We start from the raw sequence: 26871 nt of genomic DNA, 5'->3' as shown, positions 1-26871 counted from the left end.
TGTAGGATCGATAACGAATGGAAGCGCAAGTCCATAGAATTGACATTTCCCATTGAAATACAGAGAGGCCCGACGCACCATCGGCGCTCGAAGTCATCGAGATTGGCTCGAGATCGATCAAGCTCTCGTGGAACAAAGCCTTTGACGGTAACAGTCCAATTCGGGAGTACGTTATCGAGTACCAGCCAGTCTCCCATGGCATACTCGAGGACGACTGGGAGCCCTCCAAGACCCACAATATTTCCCATGCTCCCGGCTCATACTACGGACACGCCTCCAATCCTGCACAGAACGGTATTTATACATCTGACATCGGTATTCCCTTCATCAAGGAGTATTTTATGTTTTAAATTTATAAATGAATCATGGATAAAAGAGTTATCCGATGTAAACACATTCATTCTTTATCAAACGATTTTCATCCACAAGATCATTGGAATGGCATTTGCAGTTGCATTTTTATACGATCCACAACTTTTTTGATTTCAAAATTTATAAACCTCGATTGGACCAGAAAAATGCATTAGCCCCGATGAAAATGTAAGATACTCCAGTGAAGCAATCGTGCCTAATAAAATACATATTCGCAACGTAACTCATTGTGCCTCAAAGGTATGGTTCGTTACGAGACGTCCACGGATGACCAGGAGACAGTGCTGGTCGGAGGACTCCATCCAGCCGTGACCTACAAATTCCGCGTGTTTGCCATTAATTTCATCGACACGAGCGAGCCAACCGGCCCAGTAGTTGCTAAAACTCAGGAAGAAGGTACTATTCCGAAAAAACTCTCGTAAAAGTTTCAACGAGTGCTAACCCCCGGGCATTGTTTCCAGCACCCACGGAACCTCCGCAGAACATCAAAGTCAGCTCGGCCGGGCCCGGAGAGCTGATAGTCACTTGGGAGGTAATAATAATAATAATAATAAAAGCACACGTCACACGTACGAAAGAACAAATAACACTAGTGACAATCGACGACAGGCACCACCACGGGAGTCCTGGAACGGCGACCTCTTGGGCTACATCGTCACGTGGTCGGAGCAGTCTTCCGCGACCTCGGGGGTCAACCAGAGCAAGAGCCTCAACGTGAACGGCTGGGCGACCAACAAAGTCCAGCTGACGGGTTTGCGCAACTTTACCAAGTACGACATCACCATCAGGGCGTTCAACAGCATAGCCAGCGGACCGGTCAGCTCTCGCATCACCGGCACCACGCAGGAGGGAGGTAAGACGACTCATCGAGTGGTGTATTATACTTATCAGAAAGACAGGATCACAAAAAGATTTTCCCCCTCTCTCTCTCTTCAGTGCCGAGCGCGCCTCCGATCGAAGTCACCTGCTCCTCGCTCGCGTCGCAGAGCGTCCGGGTCAGCTGGAAGGCCCCGCCAGCCCACCAGCACGGTGGCATCATTCAGGGCTACAAGGTTTTCTACCGGCCCGTACCGACGGACAATAGTTCGTAATCCCTACTTTATGCTCATCTGTAACCAGACCATAACAGTAAGCGAACGCACGGTTAACGGTTTTTGTTTTATCGCGCAGTGGAAATCTCGACGACGGGCGAGATCAAGAAGACCACCAGCGACGAAACGTACCTGCACACGCTCTACAAGTTCACAAACTACTCGATCCGGGTGCTCGCGTACACGGGGGCCGGGGACGGGGTCCTCAGCAATCCGATATACTGCGCGACCGAGGAAGACGGTATATATATTTTATGATACACATTAGTCAATGCCACAACCGATTTTTTTTTTTTTTCCTTGTAGTACCGGGACCCCCAGCTGGTATAAAGGCACTGGCGTTGTCGTCGGAGTCGATACTGGTGTCGTGGCTGCCGCCCTTGCAGCCCAACGGCCGAGTTTCAAAGTACACGGTCTACTTCAGGGAGGAGGGCTCGAGCCGCCACGACACCTACACGATACACGAGCCCCCGTCATCCTCCTCCGACACGCTGACCAAGGAGTTGCGCGATTTCAACGAAAGGTAAGCACATGTATGCACTCGATTTTACAATCCATGTAGAGTTGCGTGGGAGGGTATATATCCACTGATTCTCGTTGTCAGGCAATTGTACGAGTTTTGGGTCACGGCGTCTACGGCGTCGGGCGAAGGCGAAGCCACGACCATAGTCTCGCAAAAGACGGACACGAAAGGTAGCAAAAGTAATTGATCGATCTTGGGTACAGACGAGAAATATAGCTCTATCGTATTCTCAATGAGGGGATGAAATCAATTAATTTCAGCTCCGGCGAGGGTGGCGTCGTTCTCGCAGGTTTTGAAAAAGCCGGTCAAGTCGTCGGTAACGTTGTCGTGCATCGTTGTCGGTAACCCGACTCCCCGACCGCTCTGGACCTACAAGAACAGCCAGGTCACCAAGAGCAAGCACCACGAGATCGCGTCGGACGGGCATTTAAAGATCCATGGTATGCATCCATTTGTCCTTGAAATTACCAAATCATTGCATCTGGCTTATTTTTATTCGCAGCACTCGAGCAGTCGGTTGCTGGCAACTACAGCTGCTCGGCGAGTAACACCTACGGCGACGACTCGATAACGTACACCCTGGTCGTCGTTATGCCACCCAAGGCACCGACGCTTCAGCTCCAGTACACGACGACTGACAGCATAAAACTGTTCTGGAACCATCCGGACAACGGTGGCGCCAGCATTCAAGGTTCGATGTCGATGATTGTCCCATGATAACGATAATCTTCACAGAGACCATTCGCACTGTTTTAGGCTACGTGCTCAGCTACAAGAAGGACAAGAGCGGCTGGGAGGAGATCGCCTTGTCTCCCGAGCACACCGAGTGGACCCTGACTGGCCTCAAATGTGGCTCCACCTACGTGTCCCACTTGTCGGCCCAGAATCGCGTTGGCTCCGGGGATCCGAGTCCACTCATAAGTGCCACCACCAAAGGCAAAGGTATACCGTGTACGCTCCCTGTCACCATCTCTTTCCCATCAAACAACGAGGGTGTTTTGCGTTTCAGCTCCGCAGACGCCGAGGGAGCGAGACATCATAGTGGCGAACGCGACGTCGGTGCGGCTGTTCCTGCTGAACTGGCCGAACGGCGACTGCCCGATCGAGTACTACACGGTGGAGTTTCGGAAAAAGAGCGGCCAGGACCAGTGGAACCTGGTGACGAGCCAGGCGACCGACAACATCGTCATCCGCGACCTTAAGCCCGCCAACTGGTACAGTCTCCGTCTGACGGCGCACAACGACGCCGGCTCGACTCAGGCTCTGTTGGACTTTGCGACGACGACGCTGAGCGGCGTAAGCATCGGTCCCCTGAACGACTTCGTCATGGGCGAGGACGCGTCGACCTCGTCCACGAACCACAAGTTCTTGTACGTGGTCGTGCCGTTCCTGTGCGTTGTGGCGCTCATCGGGTCGGCCGTAGTCGTGGGCTACGTGATGCTCAAGCGCAAGGAGCGCGGGGGCTACCTCGGTGACATACTCCCGGGACAGCAGCCGCCGACAGGGTTGGGCTTGAACTCGCAGCACCAGCCGCATCACCATCTGTCCAGCTGCATGTCGACGGTGCAGATGAAGTCGACCGCCGAGAGGGACAACAGGCGGAACCACCAGGTCTACACGAGCTCCCCGGTCAAGCAGGACAATCACAAGCCCCCCGTCGACCACGGCTCGGGTGGGTTTGGCCTTACTTTACCATAATTCCAACTCATCCCTCGCCACATATTATAAAAACCATTTTAATTCCATTAAAAACATTGTTTATAGGACTTTATGGAGGTTGGCAATAGGTTGCAACGTTTCTCACATCCGCCCTCTGAATATGACCACTAATGGCACCAATCACAAGTTAACCCGAAAAGGAAACGTTTGCAACATTTTACAATTTTATTGCAACCTTTGTCTTTTAAGCGTTTCAAGGTTTTACAAACAATGTTTTTTTTGTCAGCTTTTTATACGTTTCATTTGGAAGCTCATATTATACTGATGATTTTTCGTTAATCCTCAGAAATGTACGAGATCAGCCCTTACGCGACGTTCAGCGTGCCGGGGCGCGACAACCGCTCGGTGACGACCGCAACCCTCGACTACACGATGCAGTTCAAAACCTTCGGCCACCTGGAGAACGAGGACATCAACACGATAGACTACGAGCGCTCGAGCGTCGACTTTGAAAGGTGAAGCTCGACATTGCCGGCGCGACACCCTCTCCTATACGTAGATCCCCCTCCTTTTCCCGAGGGTTTTTAAAATAAAAAGAGTAAAATCCCGATATGGTGCAGATCGAAAACCCCCAGGTGGCACAAGCAGCGCTACTTTCCGAGCATCGCCGAGGCCGAGAGCAAAATGAGGAACAATCGGCAGGGCTCGGGCAGCGACACGTCCGGCAGCCCGTGCGGCGAGTGCTCCGGGCCGAGTTACCGGGTGCCGGTCAAGCCGAGCAGAGGTAAACAACAATTTTCTCTTTTTCTTTTTCTTCACCTCAAACTATACTTATTGTTATATTCTTGCATAATAGTCAGCCACTACCGTAAATTGCACTCTCCCTTAATCAATGATTGTTGAAAATAAAAAAAATAAAAAACTTGATCAACTAATGTGCACGTAAAAAGTATTTTACTTTAAAACCATAACAGATGTGTTTGCGCGGGGCGTCGAGTCGAGCACAGAGTCAAATAACGAAGGCTCGCCGTCACTTGCGAGGCGTCGCAGTCGTCAGCCAAGCGGCCGGTCCGTTCGAAGGTAGCCGAGGTTTGTTGCTTTCAAATAGCACTCACAGTCTCACTTTATCGATACTTATTCCTCCCTTTGTTGGATCGATTGTTGTTGTTGTTTTTTTTTCCTCATCAAAAATCGTTATAGAATCCATGTGTTGTAATAGTAAAGGCACGATGTATATATAATGGATCAACTATCTAATAACCAATGGGACTCCCGATTTACTATACATGACAATCAGATAAAATTCGTCAACAGAGAGGGTAGTTTTTGTAATCATTGCAGCATGTCCAAGAACAATATTGGATCGCCAGTACTATATACTATACACTTTAAAATAGAGCACGACTAAATTGTCCAATCATAAGTAACATTAGTGTAGACATGACTATAACGATATTAGCGACAAAAAAAAAAAAAAAAAAAAAAAATTCTTGTCTGTTATGGTACCGCGCACGGACTCGCAGTTCTATGGAAGACATGACGCTGATGCCGCCCAGCGGTTTTAGCGACAGCCGCGAGCTCATCGAGCAGCAGCAGCGGGAGGCATCGCGCGAGTGGCGGAGAAAGTCAGGTGGCGGCGCTCAATACGGGGGTAGCCTCAGTAGGCTGCCCATCGACGCTGCCGAAACGATGCTTGCGAGGTACCTTTTCTTTTTTTTTTTTTTTTTTTTTTTTTTTTCATTCGCTTACATGTGACAGACTAAAAACTAGACTAATGTCTATACAATATGCTCACGCGTGTTCCAGACACGTCAGGCGCAAGGAACAGGAGCGGCAGGAGTTCACGATACACGTATGATCGATCCTGAATAAAGTGACGTTCGACGCTCGCGCCACTGCCAAACGTCTTTTGAAAAAGTTCGAGCTAGGTGCTGACGAGGGGCGCATCCACCAGGAAACCCGTGAAATACGTAACGTGAATGTAACGCGCAAGAGTCCTTGTAAATAACCCGTTGTCGAAACTACACTTATGTATTGAAAGCCAAACGAAGCATATACATATTATAGCCGGCTCTGTGAAACTGCCTCGCATGCTTGTTGTTATACATATGTTCTTACATGTGAGTGTGAGAGAGAGAGTCCAATACATGATGTTACTGCCACTGCGTGCGTGTGAAATTTCATTTTAGAAACAGATTTTCCCCGAGGACTGCGAAGAGCCATCGTTTCGTGGTCGGATTTTAGGTGGGAAAATAAAAATAACGGTCCTGGGAGGAAAATCGTTTACCGGCGTTAAGGAAATAATCGCATATGCCAAAGTTTCAATGATCTCCAAAGCAAGCCAAGACTAATTACTGCCAATGAAATTAAATTATATCGGGTAAGAGTGTTTTGCTCGATATTTCATTGTATACGTATATAAATGTACGAACACCTTTGTATAATCGGGCGGATCGATTCGAAAAACGTTACTTATATTACTAAGAATATACCTATACGTTTCGACGGATAAAAAAAAAAAAAAAAATATTTATAGATTGTTTTCCATAAATTATTAAAGAAAAAGCCAACGCGTTTGATATAATTACTTACCTTTTATCCTTGATTCGAACAAGAACAAACTTGTCGTGTGAATTAATTATATAGATCATATAAATCTTTTTACCTTTTGTATATAAGCTGCCATGAAAAAGTTTTATATTGTAAGGCATTGTTTTGCATGGAATAAGAGAGTTCAAAGTCAAGAAGGAAAAATACAAAAAAATGTATCAAACAGTTTTATTGAACTATTTATAACGTTATCAATTTTCCGGACGTTTTTTAACTTCACATTCTTTTACTGCAGGAAAAGAAAGGAGTTTTATTTGAGCGACAAGTTTCTTTTCTAAAATGTTTTTTCTACGTTCTTACTTGTATTAAGTCAGCGGTATGATATTATAAATTTTGAAGAACAAGAGTAATAGTTACAGTGAATGTATTAGGAAAACAAAGATTTGAAAAACTTTAATAAAATAACGGAAACGTCGTTGTACAAAAATTCATTATACAAATAAATCTTTTAAAAGTTTACAGTGTATCGTATTTGTTCAACCAACTTATACCCTTACAAAAATAGAGAAGAGAATATAATTTTGCTTACATTTCTTTCGCTCATTTTTGGTCTTTGAAAACATATACGTCTTAAATCCGACCTAGTTGCCACTAATTTATACAAATCTTTTTTTTATCAAGACATCTTTGAATTTGAACGCCATCGTATAAATTGATAAGTAATAATTTTTAAAATATTTTTTAAATAAAAATATATGCGACACAGTATATCATGTTAGAGTATTTGAAAATTATGTATAATTTTATTTCATCTAAACTCTGATGAAAAAAGTTATTTGTCTCAACATTTTTAGTGTATTAACGAATCAAATTGAATTGCTCTTTATTTTATTTATATTATAAACTAATTTTGTTTCAATTTCTATTGGAATTTAACGCAACTGATCTTTCGAAAATCCCGCCAAACGATCCACTAGACCTGTTGCAACCAATCACACAACGAATGAAAAGGTCTCAATCACGTGACTATCGATATTTTAGAACAACAGAAATGAAACAATGTTTTTACATAGATAAAAATCCTATAAATATCTTTAATCAAAAATTTTTTTTTTTCGTTTTTTTTTTTTTTTTTTTCAAGTAATGTCTCATCTCTGCGATAACCAATTGGAGTAAAAATTGAAAAAAACAGTTGGCAAATCCACATTTCTTGTACTAAAACTATTTATACATCTCAATACACATTTAAGATGTACATATTACAGATCATTTCGCACAATATTTTGATAGATACAATGGGACTTTCTCATTTTATTATTCGGAACCTTTTTCAAAACTGTTTATACATTATAAATATAAAGTCCGAACGAAGTAGTAAGGTTTGGGCCTGACTTCATTGCTATATTTGAAATATTCATTCTTATTGATAATATATAATTTTAAAAAGACCCAAAATAGGCTACAGTAGTGACGGAATACTATAATACAACCACGATTCTGAAGCGCAAAACAAGAAATAAGTTTCACTTACAACATGTACTTTACAGTTACATTTATTCCACATATTATATTTGCCAATAGATGATTAAAAAATATACCGAGATGAAAGCTGTTACTGTAACGATGGCACACTTTACCAAAGCGAACACCATAATTACGTTTGAGAAAACACTGGTACTAGTATCATTTACAACTATAGTGTTGCAAACAAAAATTTCTTACGCATTCCACGTCATCTCTATAGTATACGAAACGGTCTAATCTAAAGATTCAAAAATTGATTACATGACCCAACGAAAAAACTATTAAACGTAATGTACGCATACTTTAAAAAAAATATTTTTCGCATCTCACACGACGCGGTTTTTTAGTTTCATCTCGAAACAAGTATCGAAGGAAAAGCGTTTAAAAATAAATTTTCTGACTAATAAATGCGCGTGTTATTTTAAACACCCGATACTCAAAAAATAACAAAGTTTTTTTGGGTACGCAGTTAACACGTCATCTCATTTGCTGCAAATGATCCAAGAAACCTGGCGAGGTAAAAATAAAAATTGCACCCATAAAACGCTAATCAAGGATTTGATTCAATATGCCAAAGAAACAAGGCAGGATGATTTTTCCAGACACGCGAGAGAAGAGCGAAGGCGGGCCCTCCTCCACGTAATATGCATGTATACATTCGAAACCGATCTCACTCCACGAAACTTTTATCAGCCTCGTTCGCGATAAGCACGCGCGAGCTCCAATAAAAAGCCGCTCTCTCGGCGGCCAAATCACGCCCACCTATACCGATACCATAAAAAAATCGTTTGGCTCGGCACAGATGATGTTGGAGGGCACGAATGTGCGAAGTTACAAATTAAACACGCGAGGAGCCGTCTCTCACTCCGTGCAGCCTAAATTTAAAAGCCAGAACTCACGCTATCGCGTGACGCGGCTCGATGGATTTTAAGGTCTATTGTGCACATAAATATAAGAGGTATATATCGGCAATGAATGACGCGCGCGTGCAAGAGGAGGCTCGTCATCGTCAGAGCTGTAAAGAAGAAAAAAAAGAGGAGGGGATTGTACCTTATACGCAACGTATATAGGGGTCTCACAGCTGGCGTAATACGCCGAAGAATGACGTGTGTACAGTGTAGACACACCACTGGCAATGCTACAGTGCATGCTGCTGTATACCGCGGGCATCGATCAAACTGTCGCTTCCTAGGTAGCGTCGTTTTGCCGTGTAACGTTTAGGTTGGCGGGTAAGACGAGTCCTGGAGCTCCGCGGTGGTTCCATTATGATACCAGAGGCAATGGACGCGTGCTTCGACGCTTTCGACAAGGATAAGGACGGTTATCTGTCGATCGACGAGTTCGAGCTCATCTGCAAGGCGCTCTTTCGCAACGAGCGGGGCAAGGTTTATGGCATCGAGGAGGACCGGCTGAGGGAAATCTTCGATGTCTTCGACACCAATGGAGACGGGAAAATCGACCGCAAAGAGTTCGAGGTTTGACATACTTTGTTTCCTTTCCCCCACCCCCCACCCCTTTACGTTCCAACTTGCCAATAACGACTGAGAATACAATACAGCGGTGATTATGGGGTATGATGCCCCGATACGCTCGTCCCCCCCTTTTCGCGCCGGCCGCTCAGCGGGTGGTTTTCTTTTTTCTCGCTCCAAAGGCACTTTCGGCCTTGATTTTAGCAGTATTTTATATTTGATTCGATCGATCATCGATCGTTATACTTACCAAAAATACGTTCGTTTAAGTTTACAGATTTTTTTTTTTTTTCATCAACCGAACAAGCGTGACTCGATGTTTTTTTTTTTTTTTTACGAATCAACAAAGCGATGAAGCAAAAAAGGCACAACAGTCAAATTTCCGCCTAATTTTTTTTCCCCTCCATTACGCAACGCACATCTTTGGAATTTGAATTCAAACGGAAGTGGATTGTGTACAGGCGCACTTTATTTTTTACGACCACGAGTCCAAAGTAGAGCTAACGCGATGTAAAACAAAGGGCACTCCCGCGTAAACCTGCAATTATCGGTCGCACCCAAAAGTTGGGGCAATTATTCCAATGGCTTTGAAAAATGGCAATTTGTTAACGATAACGTACACACTTGATACCTTGTTATTCATTTTCATCGCTTCCCAGATATAACAATACGAAAATAAAACATCATCTCCAATTTAAATTCCTTCTTTTGTTGTTGGAAAAACATCATCGAGTGAGTACACTGTATTGTAGATGTATATTTAAACAGTGCACTGTACATTTAGAAAAAAAAAAAAAAAAAAAAAAAAAAAAAAAAAAAGGGGGTGAAACCGCATGGTACAAACCACGATCTTTCCGCAGATGTGCTGGAACCGTTGGATCAAGGTGTGCACGAGGCCAAAGTGCGCCTTGCTCGTGGTGGACGTGCAAAACGACTTCATCATCGGTTCGCTGGACATTAAAAAGTGCGCGGCCCGCCACGACGGCTCCGAGGTGATAGAGCCCATAAACAAGCTCGTCGACACCGTTCCCTTCGACGCGATTTTCTACTCCCTCGACTGGCATCCGGTCGACCACGTGTCCTTCATCGACAACTTGCATCTCCGGTACGTCCGCCATACACATATATTTCTCGTATACCCGGTATATGTATGTGCATGAGGAAAAATTGACGGATTTTTTTTTCTCCGAGACAGGGAGCTCGACGAAACGAGCGCCATCCCCAAGGACGAGGCACGGGTGTACGACACGGTGACCTTCAAGGGCCCACCTTTGATGAACCAGCGGCTCTGGCCCCGGCACTGCGTCCAGGACACGTGGGGCGCGGAGCTGCACAAGGACCTGAAGATCGCCGAGGGCGCCGTCAAGGTGTACAAGGGCACCAACCCGGAGATAGACTCGTACTCGGTGTTCTGGGACAACAAGCGGCTCTCGGAGACGTCCCTGCACTCGCAGCTGCGCGAGATCGGGGCTACCGATGTCTTTGTCTGCGGGGTCGCCTACGACGTGTGCGTCGGTGCCACGGCTGTCGACGCCCTGGGCAGCGGTTACCGCACTGTGATGATCGACGACTGCTGTCGGGGTGTTGATCTCGTCGACATCGAGAAGACCAAGGCGACGATTATGGGAAGCCATGGGGTGGTCGTTACGTCCAGCCAAGTGTTGGCGATGGTCGAGGGGAAGGACAGGAGACCCGAGCTGGGCTACAAGCTCGCCATGGAGATCAAAAAGTCCCGGAAGGCTAAGGAGGCCCGGAGAATCGACGAATGCGGGCCGTAGATTTTGTGTACTTCATTTTTTTTCTCTCGATTCATGCAGTAATTTTTTTTTTTTTTTTTCTTTTTTTTTTTTTATGTATTTTTGGTGATGGGTAACTTTTTGATGCACGCAAATTCGTTAGAGCCACAGGAAATGAGTTTTTACGTGTTTGATGATTGATTTGCGAGTACCTTTTTTATTCAAAGTTTAACGAATGTACAAAAAAAAAAAAAAAAAAAAAAAAAAAAAGTTGAGCGGGTCACGCGAAATGTTAAATTTTCTCTGTCGCGGTTGCAATGCCACAAGAAATTTATACATGCACAAAAAGTTATGATGAATTGCGCAAATAACATTGTTGAACTATGAATTAATGTAAATATGAGATTTTAGATATTGTAAATTTTTGGAGTTTACGATTAAACGTTACTATTCAGAACTTTTGGTGTTTAATCGATTTCCTTTAATAAATTCTTTTCGTTACCTACAGCTGCCGGTAAGGTAGTAACTAAGCACTTTCGACGCAACATTCTACAAATACGGATAAAATAAGTTGAGTTTTTGAAAACTTGATAAATTCTCAACAATTTTCTTATGATTCACAACTAACGAGGCTTGTAAATAATAGGATAGCAATGTAAATAGTAAAATTGACAATGATGTAATAGTTTTAGTACAAGGTGCACACTTGTTCCGTAGTAGCAGCCTACTTTTTTTCACAAATATTTAACAAATCATAACGGTCATTACAACACGATACTTTGTAATTACGCTACGTTGAGCATTATGCTTGCGTTGCATATTCAAAATTCAAAATGCAATCAACTAACAATATACATTATTAATACTATTAGCATAGTGATCTTTGATTGTAAAAGATATAGGTGTTCTTAACTACTGAGGACTTGATACAAAAATGTACAGGTTTACTGATGCGCAGTAATTAAGAGAACCTAGTTTACTTGAGACTTGAAAATGTGAGTTGCGAGGCTAGCTTCGACGGTATACCATCTTTGGGCTTAGCAATGTCCACATCTTCGTCAGGCATTATTTTATCAGCGACATGTTTAAACACCAACCCATCATCACCAACATAAAAAGTGGAGAACCCATCATGCCATCTAAAAAGGAAAAAAAATCAATGGATATGAATAAAAAAGTTCAATGACTGAATGATCAAAATAAATATAGATCTTTACGCTTCTGCTTCCTTCAAAGATTCCCTTATCTTCCAAAATTTGAATTTCCAAAAATTAATTAATACTCTGATTCCAGTTATACCATTAATACGCCAGCGCACCCTGACAGTGTTATCTTGTGTATGCATTGTAATTTGAAGAACATCCATTTTAACATATGCGTACTTGATATGTCCAACTGTCCTTAACCAAGCCATTTGTTTAACATAAGGGTATATACCTCTGTAATCAATCATCATTGACACACATTTACAAAGATGATTAATAATTTGATCAAACATTTATAAAACTAATAATATACTCACTTGGTAGTTTCTCCTTTGATGTTATTCACAAATTCGATTTCAGGATGATAGATCTTGTAGTCGATTGTTTTGATAAAAAATGCCGGGAACTATTGATGGGAAAACAAACAGGACTATGAAATACCAAAACTATCGTGCAACGATTCAAGGATATTCACGAAAATGAGAAACAGTGTGCAAAAACTCACGTCAATCTTCAACGTCTCGTACACATGCGTGAGATCTTCATTTGTTTTCTTGTCAAAATTCTTCTCTGTCGACGACGCCTGTAAGTTTTTCTCCTTGGGAATAGCCGCAATTTTTGGTACCGCCGAAAACTGTACTCCGGTATCTTTGGCGCTGTCTTTGGTCAGTAGATCCCCCAGTCTTGTCAAGCTCGTCTTCCGATTTAAGTGCAACCAGTTCTCTTCCTGATTACTGAGCAGCTGATGGCTCTCTTTCAACCTTGACATCGGATGAGTATCATGTTCAACGACTTCCCAGGCAGGTTGTTGACTATGAAAGAGCTCGTCGACCTGCACATTAGCACCGGGCGAGCTTGTTTCACCCTCCACTTGACACTCATCCTTTGTTCTAAACGATGAGCTCAGCTGTAGGTTGGAGCCCAAAAACTGCAACAGCACCCATGTGATGAGTTTTATTATGTAAGAGAACAATGAGACGAGCCATTTAAACGCTAAAAGTCAAATAATAACAACAACAAAAAAAGGAGCAAACCTCATTGAGGAAGCCAGTTGTGGCTGCAGCCTGGGACTTTACAGGTACGGGCAACTGCCGGCTGTTGAAACGTCGTACCGACGCACCACCGGTGCATCCCTGTACGATTTGCGGTACCACGTACCTGCTGCCATTGCTCGCGATGCCCCTTATGCAGAAGGACATCGTTCAGCCCGGGTATACACCTGCACCGTCAGGGGATATTCGTGTCACACAGTGTCAGTCGTGGCTGTCGCGTGCGTTTGTCCAATCTCTATTCTATTTTTTTCCGGCTTGTTAAATACGTAAACGAGCACAGTTTCTTATTTTTAATATTTTTGCCAAAGTTATGTGCAGACAGATAACAGCACATCAGCCGACCAGCAGCGGCGCTGTGCATATGTTATTGTTATTGTTATGAGACCATGTGGGTGAGGTTAGGTTTTGTTTTTGCGGCTCCTATAGCGATAGTTGCGCAAAATTACCGCGTACAGCGCTGGCGTCGCTAAACAAAGAAGAGGCGTCTGCTAACGAGCGCGAAATTCAAAACTTTGAGGAACCTGTGAGACATATACAAAGCAATAATTGTTGCACACTCATATAGGTGCGTATATTTGTCCAATCGTAGGTTCATGTATAAATAGGAGTACGGCATTGACATTGGTAATATTTAGCGTAGCGCGAGCACTTACCCTTGCGACGAGTCGTCTCTGTGATTTGTCTTTCGTTATTTATAATGTACTTTATATACCTACTGTACCCGAGTGCGTACACACATTGTTCCGATACACGAAATAGTTGGACACTTGCAAATGGCTTGCACAACTTGTCGATTGATTTACTTACCGCGAGATTTTACCAAGTTTATAGGTATGTACAATGCAAATGGCTTGAACAACTCACTCGAGGGGATTTGAGCGATGCTAACATTCGACTTTAAAAAGTTTCACTCTTGGAAGTATTTTAACTTTTTAACGGCTCTTACAAAACACGCATTTGGACCAAATACAAGAACCTGCCAGAATCTTCTGTTTTATCGGTTTTCCAATCTTTCATCAATTGAGCAGGACTATAATACCATGTGGTACTTGCAATTATCCTGGTAATGCCCTAAAAAATTAATGATAATTAGTTTGCGTCATAAAAATGTCTATACACGCATTGTCTATCAAAACTGCCGAGAGTATATTATATATATATAAAAAAAAGAAGCTTTTACAAGAGCAAACATCTAAATATGCAAAAAAAAAAAAAAAAAGATAGGAGAGCAGACAGGGGCAGATAGGAAGGAATATTATTAATAAAAGCGCACATTATTGAATAAAATCTCTTTTATTTCTCATATTCTCGTATCGGAACAATAAAATCCTCCCTCACAAGCATATCATATATACCACGTGTGTACGTGGGTGTGTGAATGTCTCACAATTTGTTGGTATTATTATTCATCCGCATATGTTTGATATCAACAAACAAACAACAGGCGTAACAAAATAATGATCTCTGCTATCTCTCTAGTCGTTCTAACAACAGAATCATTTTTCTTCATTATTTCATAGTTTGGCAATTTTCGTGCTCCTATCGCAGGATGCACCAAAAATATACATATATATATATTTATATATTAATAGAGAGCACGCGGTGGCTCGGTCGGCTAGGTCGTGGACAGGCACGCGGGAGACCGTAGTTCGATTCCCAGCCAGTGCGCGACTTTTTCGGGCAAATACCTCTGTGCATTTTCACATGTGCTTTTTCACCACGCATTGCTCCTCGAGGAGGGGTTTTTAGGCGACCTTCTCGCAGCAAAAATTGCCTAATTTCCCCCTAATGGGAGGCCTCCCCATCCCTCTTCCCTTTCTTCTCCCAAGTGCTAAATGCCCTTATTAAAGGAGCCGGACGTAGAGCACTCTAATATAAAAAAAAATATATATATATATTTTCTCTCGATGTCGCATGAAATGTACTTGTAATGTATAAGAATGTAACATATTCAAAGCTTTTTTTGCCTCGACAACAACGGTCCCTATATTTTATACAGCCGAACGAGCGGCGTATTCATTAACAACAACAGCAACAACTCTCGATTAGTACATAGTTAAAGTAAGTAGGTGTATATTGTATGGATCGTTGTGACGATGCATCGGGGATCGGCAGCAGATGTAATATTATTTGCTGTGCCATATCACTTTGTTTCTTCTTTCCGACTCCTCCCCTTTGGGGGCGTTTAATCGAAAGCCACTGCGGTCGGCGCCACCTCGAGCAGCATTTGCAGAAAAGCGTTCACCCTATCTGCAATCACACGAACAAGAAGACGAGTTAGAAATATGTATATGGCACTGAAGAAAGTAAAATAACTTGATAGTTGTGACGAGTTTGAACGAACCCATGAACTTCGGTACGTATCCGTACTTGACGAAAGGCAGGTAAAACAGCATACCGGCGGCGATGAAGCCGGACGCGTACAAGTACTCGATCCGCGGCCTGTCGATGATGGGCGCGACGATGAGGTACACCGATATAACGAGCACGAGTATCGGTATGACGAGCGGGCACTTGTAGGGCCTGGGGTGGTTGGGCCGGGTGCGCCTCATGACGAGGAGGGCGACCATGGCGCCTCCGTAGAAGATCCAAGCGGTGAAGGAGAAGAAGTCGATGAGGGAGTCTATGCTGCCGGAGAGGACCATGGCGCTGGCGACGAGCGAGTGGAAGATCAGGCCCGGGGCCGGGGTGAAGCGCCGCACGTGCACGTAGCTCAGGCTGTCCATGAGGTGGCCCTCGCGCGACGCCGCGAAGCACAGCCGGCCGGCGGCGAATAGCGTCCCATTGGCCGAGCCGAAGGTGCTCACCGCCACGGAGAGGGGCATCAGCCAGGCCAGCATGCCGAGGATCCGGTTGCCGAAGGTCTGTTGGGACATTGTGCGTTATGAGGTTTGGCCCCCTTTTTTTTTTTTTTTTTTTCTATCTTTCCTCCGGTGTCAAAGTTGCGGTATAATATATATGTACAAGCGGAAGGAGTGTGTACAAGGTTCCACATATGGGAGATGAAAATTGTTATTGTAGATGTCCCGAGTCGTGTAACGCGTTTCTGAGTTTTGGGAAATGAGATGATACGTGCGAGTAAAAGAAAAATAAAAACATCAATGAGCGAGGTAAATCGCGTTGTGAGCATAGTGGTGCGGTAAGACTTTGAAGGAATTTGAAGGAAGGAACGCAAGAATTCGTGCAACTGTCGGAGGTTGAAACCGTTAGAACTGAGTTTTTACGTGCGACTTGCAGAAATTGGAAAGGTTTGTAAATCGGTGTAACTTTTTTTGTTCAACAAGATCAATCAGCTGCTGCATTTTTATTTCAGCAATATTTAGAAATGATATACGAATATAAAAAAAAATAATAATAATAATAATAATATTGTATGTTTGCATTACAATTGTATTAAACTTACTTGCCATCTACCATTTCCATCTGTTAAATGAGAAAACGATAGGTGTACCCAAGTATCGTTCAAATGGAATCTACTCGAAAAAAACTAATGCTTAGTTCGGATTAGAGCTAGAGCCAACACGCCACTATGGTCGTGATGATGAAATTTCAAGCAAACATTTACCAAATGATTTTTCAAACGCCTCCATCGCTCGGATGGCTCTAGCTTCAATAGTACATAATTTTATAATACGAAAGGAGAACGATGATAAAAACGACGTAATAAAATTATCAACCCAATAATCGCCTCTTTATTTGTTTTGTTTTGAAAAATAAAAGGATCAATACACAAATATCTCTTATTAAAATTAAAAATCGCAATAAAGCAGCAAAGTATCGAAAATTCATGCATGAAAAATAAGTAACACTTGAATAACAAAATAATGATCATAAAAAAATCGCGAGATCAAAAAACATGGGTATAAATGTATTTTTTTTATTTTTAAAATTACCCTGCAGCCCAAAGACAAGAAAAAAAAAAAAAAAAAGGAACTTACCACGGCAACGGCCTCGCTACCGATCATCTCGAGGGGCGACATGACCGCCAGATAAGAGATGTTGATGAGGGCGTAGCACAGGGTGACCAACGGTATGCCGATCATGATGGACCGAGGCAGGTTCTTGGACGGGTCCTTGATCTCCTCGGTCACGTAGTTGAGCTAAAATAAAAAAAAAAAAAAAAAAATGAAAAAAAGCATAAAAATCGGCATCGTTAACGATACGAAGATTGAGCTCGCGCAAAATAAAGACCCACGTTGTTCCAGCCGTCGTAAGCCCATAGCCCGGTGTAAAAGGCAGTGGCCAACCTGCCAAGGTTAAAAACCGACTTGGCCGGATCGTCGTCATCTGCCAGCTCCTCGATCAGGTCGAAGGGCCGTCTCAGGTGCTGGGTGTTGCCCTGCAAGAGTTTCCACGAGCCCCCGGCGACAATCACCAGTATGGCGATGAGCTTGCCCGCGGTGAAGGCGTTCTGGACGCCGGTGGCCAGGTTGACGCTGTAGCAATTGACGAGGAGGATGAGGACGATGGCGAGGAGGGCGACGAGCTTGACCAGCTCGGTGGGCGGGTCGCACTCGGCGGCGAAGGCCTCGACGGCGTATTGGGCGAACGACAGGCAGATGATGGCCATCTGCGAGGGCTTGAGGACGAGGGTCGACACCCAGGAGAAGAGGAAGGCCGGCGGGGCGCCAAAAGCGTCCATGAAGTACGCGTACTCGGCGCCACTGCTCGTATTCATCGTGCCGAGTTCCGCGTACGCCAACGCGCCGCAGAGACTCAGCAGGCCACAGCCCGTCCACACGACGAAGCTCATGCCGACGCTGCCGGTTCTTGTCTGAGGACATATACATATTGTGGTACTGTTTCATATTTTTTTTTTTTTTTTTTTTTTTTTGCTTTTACGCGTCTCTCGGTGTAACTATATGTACTCGTTTAGTCGTGCAGGCTTGTTTTGTCTGTACATTGATTGCAGTTGGCGTGTAACTGCATTATACAGGATCGAGTGTCTCTTTTGGAACAGTCGTAGCTCTCGTTATCTCCGCGTTTACCGAGAAACATTAAATATACACCAGGGCTAGATTGTTTTCCTTTGCGTGCAAGAAAAAAGAAAAGTAAAGGATTCTCAATGCTCTTAATCAGCGGGTATGAGTGTCGTGTTACACGATAAACCCGATATGTTGCGTAGGTATATATACATGTATAATATGAAACTCTTACGAGCCATAAAAAGCCGGTATTATAAATATATAACTTTGGTACTCGTGTATATAATGGGTGTATGTGGGTATGTTTTAGCGATTTTACTACGTGTGTATCGCATTCATGCAGCAATCGATGAAAAATTTATCTACTCGATTTGCCTACGGACTGAATCTTCTGTTATAAATACGTCGATGTATAGTGACGTATGTAAGCTCAATGTTGGTTTACGAAAAGCAAAATACGTGTGAAAATACAAATTGGCGCTACCTACTGATGATATAGAATCAAAATTTACTTTTGAACAAGCTACATCAGTCTGTTGTTAATCAACGAAACATACCTCGTCACTTTTCGCGTGTGAAAACCAAACAACAAAAAAAAGAGATACATTAAAATTCACATTTTGATGATCCAGATTTCATGATTTTTTTCTTAGGTATATGTGTGATGCAAATATTTTGCAGAAAGAAAAAATACTGCGTTAACATTGTACAAGAGGAGTAAATTTGTATTTGCGATTTCGAATCGGTAAATCAGTCGAAACAACAAGGTCGACGGCAAAAGGTATCGAAGCAAGACCGTGACACAGATGGAACGGCATAAACAAAAAGTTAAATCGCCGATTCGTGGGTAAAAAACAAGTTTTACTCGAGAGGGGTTTAAAAAAAAAAAAAAAAAAGAAAAACTCGGTTTTCACCGTTTTCGTTCGGTAAGTACACCTCAAGGGCAAAATGAATCTTTTCGACAAACAGACGTAACTTAATGTATAGCGTGATGCTCTCAAGTAGAACAAGCCGAGTTCGGTAAGACGAGCTCGACGATTTTTTTTTTCCTCATTAAGCATTCTCTCCCCGAATCGTCCCCGAATCCCGCTGATAAAGATATATTTTTCCCTCCACTCATGAAAAGTAACCCCGGAAGAAAAAAAAAATTCATAATAATATATGTTACCCACGTTGTACGGGACAACGTTCGGCCGTAAAGAAGAGAGATAGGATTTTCTTCCTTCTCCCCCAAAAAAAAAAAAAAAAAAAAAAAAAACCCTCTAAGGTCAAGTGCGCCTAGAAAAACGAAATCGAGGGGCGCACGCGACACGACTATCACGATTTGCATGAACTTGAACTTTGATCTCGCAAAAAATACACACATACAGGAAATAAGAGTCCTCGAGTCTCTACAGTTATATATCCGCGATCGATATGTAATATGCAGCTCTTGTTTGAAAATAACGATGAAAAAAGAAAAAAAAAAAAAAAAAAAATCCCAAAGTGGGCAACATACAGAGATATACATAGGTATAGATATATATGTACTAACCAAGAGACCGGTCGGCGATACGAAAATTCCGGAGCCGATCATAGTGCCAACGATTAGAGCCACCCCACTGACGAGTCCCACCCGTCTCTTGAGGTGAACAGGGTCGTCCTTCTCTGGGTCCTGCCCCGCCAGCCCTCGGCACCCTCCACCCCCGTCTTGGTCATTCCCCAGACCAGGCCCGCCCGTCGGCTGCTGTTCTTGCTGCTGCGTTTGTTGTAGTGGTGGTGATTGCTGAATTTGGGCTGGGAGCTGGCCTTCCTCGGCGAGCTCGGCCTTGGACCAGCAATTGTTGCGCATGCGCAGGTTCGCCGCCGGCGTTTGCTCGCCATTGCCAATCGGATGCTGATTACCACGTTGCTGCTGCTGCTGTTGATCGCACGGGCTACCTGATCCTGCATTGTTTTAATGTTGCTGTTGTTAATCATTTGTACATTGAGATGCGAATATACATGTATATAATAAACGTTGGCTCGTCCAAAAAAAAAAAAAAAGAACGGACAGCGTCAATATAGTGAATAACGAAACGAATGACTGGACAAGCTCGCACAGACGATATGCAAATTTTCAAACACGCGCAATTAGTTGGCTGTCGTTCATCTAATGGACGGTAATTATTGTTATTCTACCAGCTGTACGGAGAGGGACTTTTTATTAGAAAAAACTGGGAAACGTCTTATTTCGCTTTTGCATAGCTTTTTTTTTCATTGGTAGGGAGACTCTCTGGCAAATGTGATGCAAACGATTGTGTTTGTTTCAATTTTACGGATTACGTGGGATATAGCCAAGTGGGTGCTCGTGTACGTGCTGACGACGAGGAGGATGCAGCTTTTACTGCACAACTTTGAGAAAAAAAAAGTCGTAAAAGTTTACGGCTTGTTGGATTGCGCTTCGCGGCATGAACAGTTCCACGAAAAAAGGATGAAATTACACGTAGGTAATGAAACGAAAATTATTGAAAACAAACTACACGCAATTTTTAAAGAAAAACTTGTTTGTCAGAGTAAAGCGTGCAAAGGGAGCTTTAAAAATCATTTTTCATTCAAATCGCGGTAAATTGAGCGGAAATTCGCTAAGCGCCGGAAAATCATATAGGTATACTCTTAAATGGCACGTTACTTTCGGCTTGGATGTTGCATCACATCCCCCAACTCGAAAGCTCCTTTGACTCGCTTCGTTTTGGGCTCTTAGCACTTGCCGATCGTGCCTCGGTGGAAAAACACCCAAACTAAATTTAACAAAAGCGAATGACCCGCTTTTCATGGAACTGCTCGTTTATTAGCAAACCCTCGGGTTGAAAATGTAAATTACACGTTAACGAGATGAAATGAGAAAAAACGCGAGCGTCGGCATATATGTATAGACTCACCTCGTTGCATCATCTCATTCCCGGAAACGTGACCAAATAAAAAAAAAACTTGTCCACGCAAAAAAATGACGACTCGAGCGCGTCGCGAATATTCAACTTTTTGTGGAAAACCACTCCGTTAAGTAACACCCGTGCGTGTGAAAAAAAAAAAAAAATAGTGAGAAGCAGGAGGGGGGGACGTAAAAGAAGAAGGAGTTATATAAAAAAAAAAGAGGCGCGTCATCGTCGACCCGCGAAAATAGAATCGACGAAAGCAAACAAAACGCACTTAAGCAAAGAAATATCATCGGCGGGAAATCGAAGAGTCGCCACGGGGGACGACCGCACCACCGAAAATATATACGCGCCGACCAATAACCGACCCGCAAAATACATGTATACACACTCGTGACTCTCGGCCAATGGTCTCGGATTACAGTTAACGAGCTCTCGTTAAAAAAAAAAAAAAACTCCCTCCCTAATGCAATAAACTTTGCGCGCATAAGGATTTACCCGTGCCTATATAAATGTACCGGCACGATTTTATTCCGAGAACGGCGAATCAGCGAAATTGGTCGGAAAACCCAGTCACCGGTCCATACACATTTATTCAACGCGTTCGCGTGTTATTTTCGTATACCAAGCCATGTGTGTGAAAACATACGCGCGTGCGTAGGGTAAGGTATATACACGTCGCTCTTTATTGCACAATGCAACAATCATACATGCGCGCACCGTGAACTGCGTGATAGCTTTGTACCTTATATATATCGCAACTCCAGTGCCCATACTTATCTCACCGACCATTGGCCTCTTTGTCAATATTATCCGAGTGCTCTCGTTACCAAACCAAGCGCAACTTTATACAAACAGCGGCGCGACGAGAGGACAAATTTATGCGTCCGCGTCGAAAGAGAGGATTAAAATAGTGGCAAATGTGGTGTTTGGATTTGCGAGTGGGGGGGGGAGGGGGGAAATAGAGCGTCGAAGCAACGCGCGCCGAGGTGAAGAAACTGCCGTGTGGCGAGAGAGTAACGCGAGACGCGGGACGTTGAGGAAAGAAAAATGATGGAAATCGATCGCGGCTTATGAGTTTTACAGTCCGGTATAGTGAAGTTGCGATAATATTGATGACGCCATGTGTACACATGCTACATGTCATCGTAAGCGCGATGAAACTTTTTCAAAGATTGACGTCAAAGCGCCCGTATATAATATAGATAAAGCCTAAAAGGGAGGACGAAAATCACTCCATGCACCTTTGGCGAAGTTTGGGTGCTCCATTAGTTATCACAAATCGCTTTGACGAGGAAACTTTTTTGTTCCTCCCTCGTTTATTCGTGGAGGGCCATCGGCTAAAAATACCTACACGCGATTTGCATGCAAAAAAAAAAATTTTACTTTTACAAACAAGCACTTCCTTAACCAAAATAGGTTCGATTAAAGCACAAACAGTCCTGCATAATTTACGATATCGCCTGTAATGCAAGTCCATTATCGGCGCTTCCCTTCGATCGCGCGCACTCGAAATCCACGTGCACTTTGATATTCGAAATAACCCAGAGAGCTCTTAGCAATGATCAAACAGGTAAAGAGCTTCGTTCCAACCTGTGCCGCATATACACATGGCCATTGTTACTTTTGTGTAAAATTTAATTGAGCGCCACGCGACATTAAAAAACGTCTTTTTGTGTTCCCCGAAGATAGATAAATCTTGCTCCTTGGGCCATAACTCACGACCACTTGGCGTTTCGAAAACGCCCACACGACCCGCGAAACAAAACAAAATATAATAATGATGTACCCCCGTACACCACCTGTAACATGTATCGCACGCATTCTTCTCAAGTCGAATCTCGTTAAACCCGCGCAATAACGGTACCGTCATCCCTACGTATAGGTAACGCGCAAGTCGAGCTTTAAAAATTCCCGGAAGTCTTTCTCGTATAGTGTACACTATATATAGTTTACAATGGATACACAGATACTCCAAAGAGTGCCCGTCGAATCATCATTCCATGTACTGTTTGCACGGACAATTATATGAAATTGTCCGTAACCCGAGCTTTCCTTCATTATTTCATAAGACTATAACGTATAGAGCTCACCCATACCTATAAGTATATACTGTACCCAATATATATATATATCCTACACGGGTAGTTTTAACCAGCGACGCGCGCACACACACACATCCATAATCCATATATATATGCATACTTGTGTGCCAGTGGTGTCGTCGCATATGTGGTATGCGGATCGAAGAGGCGGTGTGTGCGCGGCAACGTGAACGCGTGCCAAGGTCGCGAGCACGAACCACCCAGCGGTGAAAGCTCACCACCGCCGTTACTGCTAATCTTCATGCATTAATGCGTTAATCCCACCTCTTTGGGTTTATATGTACTTAAAATTTTTTTTTTTTTTTTTTTCAACCCTTTTCTCATTGTAAAAGGTACACCTATAGGTACATATATATGCGTGACTACAAGAGCGATCGGTAAATATATAGATGTAAATACACCTCTGATACGAGAGTGTATATAGGTATATTTATATGTATATAGTTGAGGGGGATGAAAAAACGAGAACCACGCCTCGAGAATTACCTATATATACTTCCGCCCTTTACTCAACCTATACGCTGCCACAGCTTGTCACCTAATAGACTATTCCCATCCTCCGTTGTAAGTATACACGTGAGTATTACTGGCGAGCTATAGTGACTCTATAAATTTGTCCCGCCAGTTTTTATATATATTACCTACTTGCGCTACTTCCTCTCGACTGCTTCTCGTGCGTGCGTATGCGTGTGCACTTACGTACGGGGGTACATGGGCTTATTGGAAACATATACATGTATAATAGGTGGAGGGTATAGCGTGTCATCGTAGCTTTTACGGATTCGTCGAGACGCCGTCGTATAACGATGATGGGCGTCTCTACTATACCTATAAATGGTCAAGTTTCAAAGTTGGGTGACGTTGCATCATTTCCAACGCTACAGTTGGGTTATTGCGTATATAATATATACTATAGCGCAAAGTTTCGCACTTTCAAAGTCGAGACTATAATAGAGTATATTTATGTAGCTTGTGAGGCTGTTGTAATAAATTGAGGAGGTGCTCGTAACTAATTCCAATTGACTCGGCGAAGCCCCAATTGGAGCGATTGGACCCACCCGAAGGGAGTTGAAATTTTCGGCTCCCCCCAAAAAACAAAAAAAACAACGAGTTCCTTGCTCCCGGTGGTGCAATTTCGAGAACCCGGGAGAGTCAACCGCGCAAGTTTCAATGTATCGTACAATATTGTAAATTCGGGTTTCGTTAATGAGTTTTGCCCGCACTTTGGCGCGTGTTAAACCCACATACTCGACGTCGATCGCCAATCAATCTCGAATTGCGCCATCAATCACGAGTCCGCGTTTTTTTCGGGAGCGGCCAATTGAACCCCGGCCAGAGACACTCGTGTCGAAAACACGCGCATCACTTTCACAACTCTCCCCAAGACGACGCGTGTCCATATAATGTATATATTTACACATCTCGACAACCACGCGCGAGTCCATTCATCGTATACCTCGTACCGTGCAACCATTACAACACACACTTACTTGTACCGAGTATGAGTATGCGCAGGTATTTATATACACAGGCCCCATTCATTGCGTTGCCGGCTCATTGGCGTCAGTCACGCGGGTGCGAGAAATGGACGAGTTTAGCGCGACGCGTTTCGTTTATAAACGTCACATTGTACCACCCACGCGTATACGCATCACCCAACCCGCCGCGTAGCAGAAGGTATGGGAAAGAAAAAGAAGATACACGCGCGTTGAAGCGAAAGTATAACATGTGTATACACATTTATATATGTAGTTAGTAAAGTAGAAGCAGCCGAGTCGAGATGGGACGATATTATTTTTGGAGGGTGTGTGCAGAGAGAGAGAGAGAGATCGCGTGTATAGCCCCCTCCGATGGGCTGACGCAACACGCGTTGCTCTTTCTTCTCCAATACTTATACACTTACATATATATGTACACCTCGAAATCGTGGCCCATTTTTCGTACCAACTATATTATACCCACGTGGGAATTTACCCCATCCCCTCCTTACACTTGTACACGCGCGTATATTTTATCGGGCATATAGTATTGCTTGGCAATCTGAGATGGATTGATGATAATTATATCATTGGAAATTGGAAAAAAAAAAAAAAAAAAAAAAAAAAGCTCGAGCTTGATCGCAATGATACCCGGCGCAAGCTCTAAAATACATATATACCCGTGCAAAGCGTGACAATGAACTTGGACGCGCAAATAGTGTACGGCCGGTGGGCTATATATAGTATAACGTGCATCAAAGTTGGGCCACAACCAAAGCAGAGGGAGTGGAAGACCAAGAATAGGGGGTGTACATCATATAGGTATACACGAGGCGCAGGTGTGTGTCGCGCGTGCATGGGTATATACTATATTATGATGTACATACGCGTGGTCACGTATACGTAGGTGTAGTATGGCTTACCTCGTTTAAGGGGCGCGACATGCATGACTCTAAGAGGGGCCGACGATAAGGGCGGATCTCCGTGAAACTGCCTCTCATGACACTTTGACGGCTTGGGCTGGGACGAGCTGCTCCTGCTGCTATATGTACTGCTTATTGCAATTGATTTACTGACTATTATCTGACTCTTGTCTGACTTGTCACTTGTATGTACTGCTCCCGATGTTCCCGCTCGAGTTCTGCTGAATTACGTATATATTATATTGTAGCCTTTATCTTTTTCAATCCGTACCGCTTTACGACCAATCCTCCTATGTTTTATTTTGTCTCTTTTTGCTGCTTGACTGGATCGGCGTCCGTATACCTCGACAGCGACGAGTACGAGCCCACGTGGTCGTTGGTTCCGTCAGCGAGTTGCCCGTGTAACAGCGACAAACCGTATAAGAGCGAGCGCAGGGAGAGCCAGGTAGTAGGTGGTCGGGTGCGTATAGGAGCAAGCTGCCAAGTGGCGAGTGAGCCGCACCAGGATGGACTGAATCGAAGCGCGCCGAGCGGCCACTTGGCTCCGACGTACCTATTTCCCTCTCTCCCTCCATCCCACTGCGCTATACATACATAGGCGCTGGCGCCCTCCACCACCCCCTCTTTCGTTTTGCCGCCCCTTGGTTTATAACCCTGTGTGGGTGTGTGCTCTCGTCTTTGTTCCCCCCCCCCCGCTTTTCGAGCTATCTATATGTACGTGCAGCTTTTATACTCTTCGTGTGCCCGTAATCACGTATAACGCCACTTGAGTATATACTTGCTACGTGTCGTTGTGTCGGCGAGGGTCCTTTCTTCTGCTCATCTTTTTCGCCCTCGTTTTCCGCACTTTCATCCCCTTGCTTATACTTACCTACTTTAGTGCTTGTACTTTGCTCCTTGCGCCCCCAAACTCTATATCCTCGAGGGGGAAAAAAAAAAAAAAGAAAAAAAAAAGAATCTCGTGATTGTGAGAGATTATACGAGATGTCGCGCGCGCAGAAGCTCGTCTTTTTATACCTATGTATAACATGTACGGTTTTTGCGAATATCTATACCGGAATTTGGGGACATTCGTTTATGCCGCCACGTGCCCCCCTTTCCGACTTATGGTGGGCTATGACCTTTTTATCTGTGTAGTACCTGTCCTATTTTCGGGATTTTTAGGGACAGACTTTTTTTTCCTCTTTCCCTCTCGTGCCGTTTATTTTCCGGTATTTCTTTTTTTTTTTTTTTTTTTTTTTTTTTTCCCCGATTGCATCTGTCTATGCGCAATTTAGCGGTGGAGGGGACCTACAGCCTTTCAACATGCAGATGAAAAAACGCGCTGGTGCGAGAAAATTGGCGGGGGTGTGGAATTTACAACGT

The 26871-nt window shown here is 43.7% G+C and overlaps 4 protein-coding genes across 4 annotated transcripts in view; 2 read left to right on the top strand and 2 right to left on the bottom strand.

Moving 5' to 3' along the window:
- Dscam3 (Down syndrome cell adhesion molecule 3) overlaps positions 1-5737 on the top strand; it is a 117659-nt gene extending 111922 nt beyond the window's left edge. Inside the window, exons 17-33 of the mRNA XM_089592983.1 lie at positions 64-294; positions 613-768; positions 834-904; positions 982-1225; positions 1309-1455; positions 1543-1704; positions 1770-1986; positions 2068-2156; positions 2247-2426; positions 2489-2677; positions 2743-2928; positions 2996-3658; positions 3992-4160; positions 4266-4450; positions 4611-4725; positions 5169-5345; positions 5452-5737. Of these exons, the coding sequence (XP_089449109.1) occupies positions 64-294; positions 613-768; positions 834-904; positions 982-1225; positions 1309-1455; positions 1543-1704; positions 1770-1986; positions 2068-2156; positions 2247-2426; positions 2489-2677; positions 2743-2928; positions 2996-3658; positions 3992-4160; positions 4266-4450; positions 4611-4725; positions 5169-5345; positions 5452-5503 (3233 nt within the window). The 3' untranslated portion in view covers positions 5504-5737. The remainder of the gene's footprint in view (positions 1-63; positions 295-612; positions 769-833; positions 905-981; positions 1226-1308; positions 1456-1542; positions 1705-1769; positions 1987-2067; positions 2157-2246; positions 2427-2488; positions 2678-2742; positions 2929-2995; positions 3659-3991; positions 4161-4265; positions 4451-4610; positions 4726-5168; positions 5346-5451) is intronic.
- Positions 5738-8852: 3115 nt separating this feature from the next.
- On the top strand, positions 8853-11022 carry Naam (Nicotinamide amidase). The gene is made up of 3 exons (XM_014351488.2): positions 8853-9194; positions 10049-10293; positions 10384-11022. The coding sequence occupies exons 1-3, from the start codon at positions 8985-8987 to the stop codon at positions 10964-10966; spliced, it is 1038 nt and encodes a 345-aa protein (XP_014206974.1). The 5' UTR covers positions 8853-8984; the 3' UTR covers positions 10967-11022.
- A 168-nt stretch (positions 11023-11190) lies between these two features.
- LOC106638415 (uncharacterized) lies at positions 11191-13544 on the bottom strand. The gene is made up of 5 exons (XM_014351560.3): positions 13164-13544; positions 12635-13057; positions 12447-12535; positions 12142-12363; positions 11191-12063 (listed from the first exon to the last, which is right to left on the bottom strand). The coding sequence occupies exons 1-5, from the start codon at positions 13326-13328 to the stop codon at positions 11901-11903; spliced, it is 1062 nt and encodes a 353-aa protein (XP_014207046.2). The 5' UTR covers positions 13329-13544; the 3' UTR covers positions 11191-11900.
- A 1664-nt stretch (positions 13545-15208) lies between these two features.
- LOC106638315 (b(0,+)-type amino acid transporter 1) lies at positions 15209-25657 on the bottom strand. Its single transcript, XM_089592877.1, has 6 exons — positions 25507-25657; positions 19641-20032; positions 17377-17955; positions 17120-17281; positions 15526-16045; positions 15209-15431 (listed from the first exon to the last, which is right to left on the bottom strand). The coding sequence occupies exons 1-6, from the start codon at positions 25529-25531 to the stop codon at positions 15367-15369; spliced, it is 1743 nt and encodes a 580-aa protein (XP_089449003.1). The 5' UTR covers positions 25532-25657; the 3' UTR covers positions 15209-15366.
- Positions 25658-26871: the final 1214 nt, after the last annotated feature.

This window comes from Copidosoma floridanum, unplaced genomic scaffold, assembly GCF_036245765.1.
Source record: "Copidosoma floridanum isolate Cflo_tuat_1 unplaced genomic scaffold, Cflo_Japanese_pri ptg000019l, whole genome shotgun sequence".
NCBI lineage: Eukaryota > Metazoa > Arthropoda > Insecta > Hymenoptera > Encyrtidae > Copidosoma > Copidosoma floridanum.
Note: the sequence above shows the minus strand (reverse complement) of the source record. Positions and strands in the feature narration are given on the sequence as shown.

What these genes read in the sequence shown, in the direction of transcription:
- LOC106638415 (XM_014351560.3), bottom strand. Translation starts at nt 13,328, where the DNA reads ATGTCCTTCTGCATAAGGGGCATCGCGAGCAATGGCAGCAGGTACGTG. An exon ending in CAACTGGCTTCCTCAATGAG is followed by an intron (nt 13,058 to 13,163) that starts GTTTGCTCCTTT and finishes GTGCTGTTGCAG; the next exon opens with TTTTTGGGCTCCAACCTACA. An exon ending in TCTTTGAAGGAAGCAGAAGC is followed by an intron (nt 12,064 to 12,141) that starts GTAAAGATCTAT and finishes TTTCCTTTTTAG; the next exon opens with ATGGCATGATGGGTTCTCCA.
- Naam (XM_014351488.2), top strand. Translation starts at nt 8,985, where the DNA reads ATGATACCAGAGGCAATGGACGCGTGCTTCGACGCTTTCGACAAGGAT. An exon ending in TCGACCGCAAAGAGTTCGAG is followed by an intron (nt 9,195 to 10,048) that starts GTTTGACATACT and finishes ATCTTTCCGCAG; the next exon opens with ATGTGCTGGAACCGTTGGAT. An exon ending in ATCGACAACTTGCATCTCCG is followed by an intron (nt 10,294 to 10,383) that starts GTACGTCCGCCA and finishes TCTCCGAGACAG; the next exon opens with GGAGCTCGACGAAACGAGCG.
- LOC106638315 (XM_089592877.1), bottom strand. Translation starts at nt 25,531, where the DNA reads ATGCATGTCGCGCCCCTTAAACGAG. An exon ending in TATCGCCGACCGGTCTCTTG is followed by an intron (nt 17,956 to 19,640) that starts GTTAGTACATAT and finishes ATATGTCCTCAG; the next exon opens with ACAAGAACCGGCAGCGTCGG. An exon ending in ATACGTACCGAAGTTCATGG is followed by an intron (nt 15,432 to 15,525) that starts GTTCGTTCAAAC and finishes GTGTGATTGCAG; the next exon opens with ATAGGGTGAACGCTTTTCTG.